This window comes from Pteropus alecto, unplaced genomic scaffold, assembly GCF_000325575.1.
Source record: "Pteropus alecto unplaced genomic scaffold, ASM32557v1 scaffold86, whole genome shotgun sequence".
In the NCBI taxonomy this organism is placed as follows: domain Eukaryota; kingdom Metazoa; phylum Chordata; class Mammalia; order Chiroptera; family Pteropodidae; genus Pteropus; species Pteropus alecto.
In genome coordinates this window covers 33,474,180-33,485,250 of record NW_006442109.1, presented here as the reverse complement: position 1 = coordinate 33,485,250, position 11,071 = coordinate 33,474,180, and the positions used below count along the sequence as shown (strand labels likewise).

The 11,071-nt window shown below is 36.3% G+C and overlaps 1 protein-coding gene across 1 annotated transcript in view; it reads left to right on the top strand.

Annotated features, from left to right (window-relative positions):
- The window catches only part of LOC102882001 (formin-1), a 250,661-nt gene that overhangs the window by 39,368 nt on the left and 200,222 nt on the right, over positions 1-11,071 (top strand). Inside the window, 1 exon segment of the mRNA XM_015595813.2 lies at positions 5,671-5,732. Coding sequence (XP_015451299.1) covers positions 5,671-5,732 — 62 coding nt within the window.

Here is an 11,071-nt window from a genome sequence, read left to right as displayed (position 1 = left end):
GGGTGGGGGTGGGGGAAGGGCTTGGATATATGTGAAAGAATATAAATGGAAACCAGATTTGACTGTAAACTAGTGACTATAGGTTTGAAAGTCCTCATAGAGAAGACAGACGGATTATAATCACATAAATTGATGGGACCAGCCATTAAAATTCACATAGTTCACGTTGACTCCAAGCTCATTTAACCTCTCTGTGATTAAAAATACTCCACGTTCCTTTTAAAGAATTTTGGAAAAGATTTACCAAGTTTACAAGTGATCCTAGTAACTCAATAAACCCAGCAATCTTTCAGTTCCTGGAGATTTTGAGTTTTGGTGACACCTGATGTTTGCTCAACCATTTGAACAATGAACAAACAAAAACAAGCAAACTCTACAGAGTAAATAGCACAGGTTCACTGAATTTGAATGACATGTTTGGCATTTATTAGCATGTGGTTTTGGAGAAAGTTCAACCTTTGCTCCTCAGTTTCCTCATCTGTAAAATGGTCCCTGACATGATAGGATCTACTTTGCATGTTGTAAGGATGGCCTGAGTTAATCTGTGTGGAGTGCTTAGAACAGTTCTTGAGAAATAGTACTCAGTATCACCTGTATCCATGTATAATTAAGAGAAGCTCAGTCAGTGAAGAACTGTAGCTGTGGTTACTATGTGCCCCCATGTTAGATCATTTTTCTTTCTGCTTTTGGTGCATTGGAAGACACTGCTCTGTAATTGTACCTGACAGAAAGGCTGCTTTATTGTTGTGAGCTGATCAAAAAGGAGAGTACATGAAACAAAAAGGGTCCTTATCAATTAGACTAAGTACTTCAAAGAGCTTTATTTTTATGGAGGGAAGTTTACTACAAATTTTCCCCCCAAGTGTTGAATCCTGCCAGTCAGGGTCCTTTTTCCTTTTTCTGTCTTTCTGTGTAATGTATTATTTTCCTAAAAGACATCCTTCAGGCTTTTTTTGTTGTTGGGGGGGTGAGGTGCTAGATTATTTGAATTCATTTGTTAATTTCCATTGGGGCTAAGGTGGCTTCAAAGAGATCTGCTCTTTTCAAGCCCTAATGTTCGAAATCTCCATTCCTTATTTTCACACACGTATAGAGTCCCAGAGCTACTAAATACCAAGGACAACTTCTCTTTTTAACAAACAAAAACATCCTTAGTCTTGAATTGAGATCTCTGCTTCACAATCCTTACCCCCAAGAGATGGGAGAGAATTTGCCTTGGTCTAGTGCAAGGCATTTGCAAACCCCAAAAACATAGGGGAGGTGACTCCCATTAGAAGACATCTGGAAACCCCTAATCTAACTCTGACTCATTATTCTGAAACCTTTGTATCCTCAGCATTCTCTTGTGAACCCTCAAATCAAGTATTCCACTAGTGAGAGCATTAACTTCCTCCTTTTACACTCTGCCCAGAGATTTTATTTCGTCATTCTTGTCAGGAATGATAGTGTTGTCTTGCCAGCTGTTACACTGGGACCACTGGTAAAATTATTTGTTTAGGGAGGAGATAAAACAAGATTTACTGGATGTTGTTAGCTTTGCAATGATCTCCTTTATCAATCTGTTAATTAGTCATAACTATGTCTGTCACACCCCTACAGGTACAATTTACACAAAATTAATCATTTCAAAATATAGTCTGTTTAAGTTCTATTTAGAATGTATATGTTATTCCCAAAGGACGTTGGTTTTGCAAGAAGTGTGGGTTTAGCTAACCTCCCTTTGCCTACTTTGTAGAAGTTGAGAATTGATTAAGGTTTAGCTATCACTCTTCACATGGGTTAGGACTTAGTAAATTCTTATTTCATGAATCTAGAGGCTCTCTTGTGCCTATACAATATTTTGTGTTTGATGTATGAGAAAACTAATGTAACTAGAGCAGTCTTTTTTTCTTATATTGTAACATTAGGTATACATGAAGGAAATGGCAGGAAACACAGAGGTTTCATCAAACTTCCATGTGACACCACCTTACTCATTTATAACCCAACTCAATTCCTCTTCTCTTGGGTGCCACTTATTATCCCGATTTTTGTTAATATTATTTGCTTTTCTTTTATAGTTTTTTCATTTATGTATACCTGGGATTAGGATTATTGGTAGCTAGTATGAGTATCTTTAACTTTATTAGAAAATGCCAAGTATTTTCCATAATGATTGTACCAGTTTGCATGCCTACCACTCATGTATGAGAGTTTCCATTGCTCCACATTTTCACCAACGCTGTTTTGCTGTTTTGTCAGACTTTAAATATTCCTGATTACTAAAGAGAATGATCACTTTTTAATGTATCTATCTGTTACTTTGTACATCCTCTTTATAGAGTGCCTAGTGATACTTTTTGCCTCTTTTTTATTTTCTATAATTTCTTAGGAATGATTAATATATATATATTTATGCTAAATCTTTGATTATTTGTTTCAGGTATATTCTCCCACTCTGACTTGTCTTTTCCCTCTTTTTATGATGTATTTTGATGAAAAGTAGTTCTTAATTTTAATGTAGTAAAATTTGTCTTTTTTATTTATATACAGTACGGTTTAAATCTTAAGTCCTTTCCTATCCTGAGGTTTAAAACAATTATGCTATATTCTCTTATAAAATATTTGTGCCATATTCTCTTATAAAATATTTGTCCTTTCCTATCTTGAGGTTTAAAAAAATTATGCTATATTCTTTTGTAAAATATTTTGTTTTTTACACTTTAGCTCTTAATTAATTTAGTATAGGTTATTATATGGTATAGTCAGTCCAGATTCATGTTTCTCCATATAAATATCTACTTTTCCCAACTGATTGTTACTGAAAAGACCATTCTTAGTGGAAATAAAGGCTTCCCACTCTTCTTCTCTCTAGGCTGTCCTATTAGCCTATTTGTTATCCCCACATCAGTACCACACCGCATTAATTATGTTGTGGTAATTAAAAATGATTCTTGTTAGGTGTAAGGCAAATTGTCTTTTTATCTATTTTTTCAAGAGTTTCTTAGCTCTTATCGGCTTTTGCACTTCTGTGCTTCTTAATTTTAAACAAACAAAAAACCCTTAGAAATGTTGAATGGTATTGCATTTAATCTGTAGATTGATTTGGGAAAATTACCATCTTTAAAATATTGTCTTACCAAAAACATGGCTTGCTCACTATCTGTCTGTGTCTTTCCTTATAATATATTTTAATATAGTGTTTCTAGTTTCTCATGAGATCTTAAATATTTTTTGTTAAGGTTCTTTCTAAATACTTTGTACTTTTAGGGGTACCATAAATATTATCTTAAGTTTTCTTTTTTAAATTGTTGCTGGTATCATGACTTTTGTATACTAATTTTATATCCAGCAACCCTACTATACTTACATAGTAATTCTAACATTTTTATCTGCATAATCTTTTGAATTTTTCTAAATATACAGTCACAGTGAATAATAGCTTTTTTCCCCCCTTTAGTTATGTGGTGTGAGTGATGTATGCATGAGCATGTTTTTTTTTCTTTTTTTCTTGTCCTACCGTATCTGCTAATACCCTCAGGAAAATGATGAATAGGAGTGGTAGTAACAGAAATTCTTGTGTTAAGCTGAATCTCTTAGGGAAAACATGTAAAAGTATAATATTTGATGTAGAATTTTAGGCTTAATATCCTATAGAATTAACTTTTTTTCTTTTTGTTGTACAGTTCTATTAGTATTAACCCATGTTACATAAGTCACATAACCACCACCATAATCAGGATAGAAAATAGTTACATCACCCCAAAAATTCCTTTATGTGCTATCCTTTTGTACTCAAACCTTGTCTCATCTCTAACCTTTAGCCAATACTGATCTGATCTGGTTTTGGCTTTTCCAGAATGTTATATAAATGGGATTAAACATAGTTAGCATTCTGAGGCTGATTTCTTTCACTCTGCATAATGTTTTTGAGATTTGTCTATATCAATGTATGTATCAATAGTTCATTCCTTATTATTGCTGAGTAGTATTCCATTCTATGGATATACCACATTTACCCGCTAATTATGTATGTTTTCTACCTCTGCAAATTACTCAGTTTTGTATTATTTTCTTATCTTTAATGACAAAAATGTACCTACATCATGGGGTTATTTAGGGACAAAGTGAGTTAACACATATGAGGTACTTAGATAATACCTGGTATATAGTGAATGCTCAATAAATACACTTCATTATTATTGTCTCCAAAATTAGTAAAGTTTTTGAGGTAAGAAAGAACATGACAAATTCAAGGAATAGCAAGAAAGCCAGTGTGCCTGGAGCACAACGAGCAAGGGGAAGACTGAGAAAGGTACAGAGGAGCCAGGTTAGAAAGGGTCTTCGGGGCTGCAGCAGGGAGTTTGGATTTCACTCTTAAGTACCATGGAAAGCCAGGGGTGAGACATGGTCTGTTCAAGCCTTTAGTAGGGCGTTCAAGCCACTGTGAGGAGAATGGTTTTTGGTGGTGGTACTAGTAAAATCAGGTAACTTTTTCAGATTATTGCAGTGGTTCAGGGAAAGGATGGTGGTGGCTGGGACCATAGTGGTGGTTGTGGGATGGTGAGAAGTGATTTGATTCAAGGTATGGTTTGGACGTAAAACTCACAGCACTTGCTGATGGAGTCACAGCTCAGTGGACCACATTCCCCGTAAGAGCAGCAGTGTGGCTAATCATAATTATCAACAGCAACACTCCTCTCCTGTTCTGGCTTTACCAAAGATGTCCCTCACCCGCTTTTGAATTGAAACCTAAACTTTTATACCTGAAACCCACTTGAAGAAATCACCTATCTTTTCAAACATTTTAAAATGGCATATAACTGACATTTTTTAACAACCCAAACACATTTTATAATATTTGTAAAATATTGGCTTATCCCACAAAAACATTTTCTTATAGCATTTTGTGCTGTGGTTCTCTGCAGCCTACGTAGTTCTGTGATTCCCCCATATCCTTAGCCATCCTGATGGAAATAAAGCTGTAACTGCTTCATGCTTAACCAAAGAGGTCATAGTTTTAGTGGTTGACTGGAGTTCCTGTGTACACTTGGGATTTATTGTTGGAATAAACATTATTAGACTCAGACTAAAATTGGACCAGAAATTTATTTTTGTCTTCCTTTCAGTCTCTACTCACCCTAGATTCTCTGATCCAGTAACAAATTGTCTTGACTTTCTGAAGTGATCTAAAGATTAAAATCAGCCCTGGGTGTTTGAGTAGCCTCACATTCAAATGGAGACTTTTTTTTGAGGAGGGGGGGACAGTGTTAAAAATAGAATTCTCTGATCTCATATAGAAAGCTTTCTTTTATTTCCTATGTGTCCGCTGTTAACACGTCTGTATTTGTTCTGTGTGGGGCCTTAACTTCTAACTCCTCCTTAAAGACAAATACCTGACCCAGTCTTTATCTGGAATACTCATCATTTTTAACCTTATCCTACCTGCCTAATTGGAGAGTTCTTATAATTCAAGGTTTGCTAAATGGAGGGAAATCTTCCCTCTATCCTGAGCTACTTGTCCTATCTCGTCCCAATTTTCAACATCTCTTGTTAAGTTAATGTCAAACTGTAGCATTTATTTACTCAGTTTACTTGTACAACCACCTCTAGAATCTTGAAGATACTCACTTTGAATTTTGCATATAATTTTGTGCTTCTTTGTAATTGGCTTCTTTTGTGATCTTACAGAATATCAAGCTGCTATTTTACACTTGAAGAGGGAGCACAAAGAAGAAATTGAAAACCTGCAGGTATATCTCTTCGATCTATTGAACTGATTATGTTAGGCTGATTCTTAGTTTTCTCATGTGTTGAAGTAAATAGTCCCTTTTGAAAGTATATTTACCTAGACAGCACCTGCAGCTTGCACCTGCCAGTGGGCACTGAATCTGTTCTGGGGATGAAAGCCTTGCACTTTGTTTTTAACAGAATTCAATTCCTGTTTTTTAAAAATACCTCAAGTACATCAGGTTGCGAAAATGATTTGACTGGGAAAAAATGATGATTTTATTTGTAAAACAGATGATAGAATATTTAGACTTTTGCTGTTTGCAAGAGGTATTTAAATAGTTATTTTTCCTATGCATAGTGTAAATTATTTTATTTGGCTTACTTCCATTCATGTGTTTGTATTTATCTGTCAGCACATGCCCATGATATGATGTCATGCAGATTAAGGCACTCAAGGAAGTGACCCTCCCTAGTAGCAGGAAGAGTTGTGTTGAGCCATCCATTCCATATCCCCAGGGAGTTCTTAGAACTTGCTGGCTTGATCTTTTTAGGTGAAGCCCAGGAAGACTGAGGCATCATTTTCTTCATCCCACCATCTGTCATTCCCTTATGTTTGGTGTTCGCTTGCAGTGCCTGCAGCAGCAAGTTTCAGGGTCTTAATTTTAAATAAGTTAATACTGAATTGGGCACTGATTCTAGTTTACTGATGGCTAGGGTGATCCCATACCTCAGGAAAGGACAGTAGCAGAATTTAAATAAAACTTGGTGCTTAGTGCTAACCGATTACTAGCTAATTTAATAAGTTTGTGCATCAAATATTCTCCTTTTCAATAAGTGATAATGCGTTTTTAAAATAGCTGAGACCACGTATTAGAGTATAGATGAAACCATTGCAAGGAGTAAAAAGGTCATTAAATAAGTCATAGAGTGTATGAATTTAAGCCACCCCCATCCAACTTGGTTTAAGTAGTTCAGAAGAGGGAATGAGTCCATTTCACAAGGAAACAAAAAAGTGGAAAAGTACCTCTGTCTCCTAGGGGAAAAAGAGAGGTGGAGGCTCTTATCTCCTTTGTTGTGAAATGCTCTACAGAGACCTCTCTTTGTTTATCTTTGTTCTGGTGTGCCAAAGATTCTCAGCTATCTCAGAAGAACTGAAAAGGGAATTAATTTAAGAAATGGATTTCTAACAAGGGGTAGGTCCAGAGTAGTTCTGTGGGCAGAAGTTTTATATAACAGCTCAGTTGTAAGAGTTAACGCTAACTTTCCCCAAATTGGAGACCAGCCCCGTTGAGGGCTTTGACAGCTAAATAATATTCACAGCAACAGCAGGTGCTTACAGTTCATGAGTTCTTACTTTGTCCTGGATATTGTTTTAGGCATATACATAGATTATTTAACGTCACCTCCACAAAAGTCCTATGATCTTACATCGCAAACTAAGGAAAGCTTGGAGAAGAGAAAGAAAAGAGTAAATGGAAAGGAAAAAAAGTGTTTTGAGATCATGTTCTCTATTTAAAATAAAGATTAGACCAAGGGTCGGTTAAAAAAAATGTTCCTAATTATGTCTTTAGTGTTCTTTAAGTATCTCCGAAAGAAGTGTCTGCTCTTTTAATACTATTAGTAAACTTAAAAATTTTTTTGCCCCGTACTCATGATTTATATCTAATTGCTGAAACCCTAATGGCCATGGCACACTACTGCCGTCAGGGCAGGGCAGTGTACCTAATCCATACACTTAACTGCGGTTTAGAACTATTTCAGCAGTCACAGACAGCCCTCAGTAGAAAATTGTCAACTCTTATTCTGGAGAATTGTTTTGTTGGCAAACAGTGTTTTAAAGATAGAATTAGGAATAAATATTTTAAAATATGGAAGGATTTCTAGCTGCTTCTTTTTAAAAAAATGGCAAATCTGGCAACAGTGGGCTTATTTTCCTGTATGACTCCAACCTGCAGGGGTTGAGTAGCAGGTATCTGCTTCAACTGGGACACTTGTTCTCTAGTTTGCCCTTGTCCCTACTCTGAGCCATTTCACTTGCCTGGCTCCTTTATGCTTTGATTAACCTCTGTTCTCTGGAACATGGGAAAAAATATAATAATTCTATTGGCAGCAACACCAACCAGTCAGAACAGGTGCAGCTCATAAAACAGACAATAACCTAGCCTGACTGTACTTATGGGCACTCAATATCATCCCTACCTGTTTTATCTCACAAAGTAACAAAGTCTCATCTATTGTCATAGGACTAGTGGAAGATAACAGGTGGAAGAACTGCTATTTCTATGCTCATTTCGGCAGCCTTCAATTGCCTGTTAAATTTTCTTTCTCCACTTACAGGTTGTAGACAAGTCAGACATGTTTCAGGATGTCTTCAACATGTCTGTCTAGAATAAGGAAGATTTTGTGCTTAAAGTACACCAAAAAGTGATTAATTCTGTCACCATATACAAGAATCGATGGGTATCATATTTAGATTTTGGGAAATGTTTTCATGGAGTTTAAAGAAATGATATGATTCAATAAACAGAGAACTTAAATTCAGTTTTCTCTTCTGTTTTTGACTATAGATTTGTAGGGGAGTCACTTAATTGTTCAATTCCCCCAACCTGAAAGTGGGGTCCTTTTACCACCTAAAATAATTTGATTGGAGATTGACATTTTCAACCCAGAGTCCCAAGGCTTGTATGTGGAGGAGTCTGGAGTTTTTAATCTCACGCCTACTCTGCAGCCAACATTTGTGGAGTGCTGCACTAAAGAAAGGGTAAGGCTTGGTCCTGGGACTGGCTATTCAAAATGCGCAGCAACTTACATCTTCCCCTTATTGTCCAAAAGCAAAGATTTCTTGATGCTTCGAATGAGTCAATTTCCAGAGCCTCTTCTTTATATAACTTCTATAGAAAGTCAAAGCACTTGGCTGACTTTTCTATTCAAACCTCAAGTAGGAGAGTGATGGCAGGTCAGATACTGTCCATGATTTTACTATTTTATGTCATTTACAGTATAACCACAACAAAATTCTTTAATTTTGTTCAAGTATGCTCTTCGTTTAGCAAACTCTGCCTTCAGAATTTATGATCACTTCATGATACTCGGCATCGTCTTGTTCATTTTTCCATTTTGGATAATTCTATGTTACTGATTTCATTTTTGAAAAGTTGACATCTTATCTTTACAGATTTTCACTTATTTGAGACATTTTTGCCTATGGTAGCCATTGTAGAAGTTCGTGACTACTGGGTAGAAACATAGTTCTGCCCTTTTAAAGCATATGATAAAATTAATTTTCCCACAGCACAGTATGGCATTATTTCTTTCAGATTGCTTAGGAGCAAGGTTTGAAAATCGTCATCACAGCTGTTGTATGAAATGACTATACAGCTGATCTTTTGCCTTATTGTAGTCAGAGAATTAGGTGTGATGTTATTTTATGCATGATGAGAATATGAAAAACCTCTGGGTTTTGAGTCAGGACTTGGTTGAACTCCTTGTGCTGTGACGTTAGGAAATGAATCAACTATTCTGGGATTCAGTTTTCTTGGTTTTGGCATCTGTACACTGACAATCATGCTGCTGATGACACCCCATTCCAGGACTGTTTAATGTGATGCACATCCAGTGGCATGGTCGTGTAGACGTGGCTCAGTAGATGTTATCGCTCATGCCTTTTTCTCTGCACAAGTCTCATGATTAGGCGACCTGAATTTTGAGTAGTCTTCATGCTCTTTTGGTTGAGGACTTACTTGAGACATTCGACTTACTCTTTTAAGGTGATTTTCCCATGATCTTCCAGCTGTTCTTCTGCCTCCATGCTCTCTATCAGGGCAGTCTAAAGCAGGCTTCCTAAAGCTTATTCCACTGAACCGTGAGCCCCTGAAATGCTCCTTGACAAAAAGATTTCATGTTCAAATAAGTTTGAGAAATATCTAGTTCCCCTGCTAGGATTTTACCATGTATAGAGAGGACCTGCAAAACAGAAAACTGTGTAACTTGTTTCCCACATAATTCTTTTGCACCAACCCCCCCCCGCCCCAAGTAACCCATTTTCTGGAATAATGCTCTATGTTGATTTATATAATCTTATCATCTCGATGTATAATCTACCTTATGAGTTCAAGTTAAATTCTTTGTGTGTTTTCAGCATCATTTTCATGCCACCAAGGTCCTGCTTATTAATCTGCTCATTCTAGGCACCCTGGAGGGAGCAAAGATTTTTGTCTGTAATATCTTTTAAAAGTACCTACCAAAGTACTTGACACATAGATGATGCACAAATACCTTATATAACAACCTATGATTGAAAAATAATAGTACCTAACTTTTAATAGAAACCCTACTGTGTGCCAACCTCTTTTCTAGTCATTTAGCATTAGTATTATAAAGAGTAAATGTAGAAATATGAGTAAAGTTTAGATTCATCCCCATTTTACAGATGAGAAAACATGAGGCTCTCAGAGAATGAAGTCTGAGACTACTAAGAAGGGGACCTGAATTTGAATCCACCTAGATTTGTCTGATTTTGAAGCCAATCCTCTTTCCAATAATCAATGCAACAATAATAGAAAGAACATTAGATTTAGAATCAGAAGGTTTGGATTCTTAGGTCTTGGGTTTGAAATGATGAACAATGTGAACTTCAGGAAATGCTTTTGGGCTCAGTTTTCTAATTTCTAAAATGAGAGACCAGGCCATATAATCTAATAGCACCTGTGAATTTTACGATTGGCCCCACCATCCAAAAATTAAGTTCAATTATTTAGCACACTGTACTTTCAGCCTTAGGATTATTTAACTTAAAATTTCTAAATTCCCGTTACTTATACCCCCCATTTCCCACCCTTTTTTTTCTTAAGTTTTTTCCTAGAGATTCTCCTTTCTACTCAGGGGTCTTTTCTCAATTCTACTTGCCTCTATGGAATACGTGATCAGGTGTTCAGTAACAGTCTGAATGAAGCACACTAGCCTTCTCGTGCTTTTTCAGATGCCCAACTCTCAGTGAATGGGATGCCGCTCTTAGAATGGTAAATGAGACATCTACAGGGGGGACCCAGTTTTTCGTGACGGGAAGGAAGCTTCAAAGTAGGATATGGGTAGGGGACTTTGACTCTCTGCTTCATCCATTTTGAAAGTTGAAAAACAGAAAATAACCAAAAAACTGTATACCTCTCATCTGACTTTTGAGCAGATTTGGATAATTTAAAAATATTGGTTTTAAATATCACTTCAAGCAATTTGGAAGTAGGTGCCATGGAAATGATAGATTGTTTTTATCTGTTTTTAACTAATGTTTTTTGCGTCGTGGGATAGAAGACAAAGAATTAGCCAACAGTGACATTTCCTTTACAGGAAGCCTCCCCCGCCA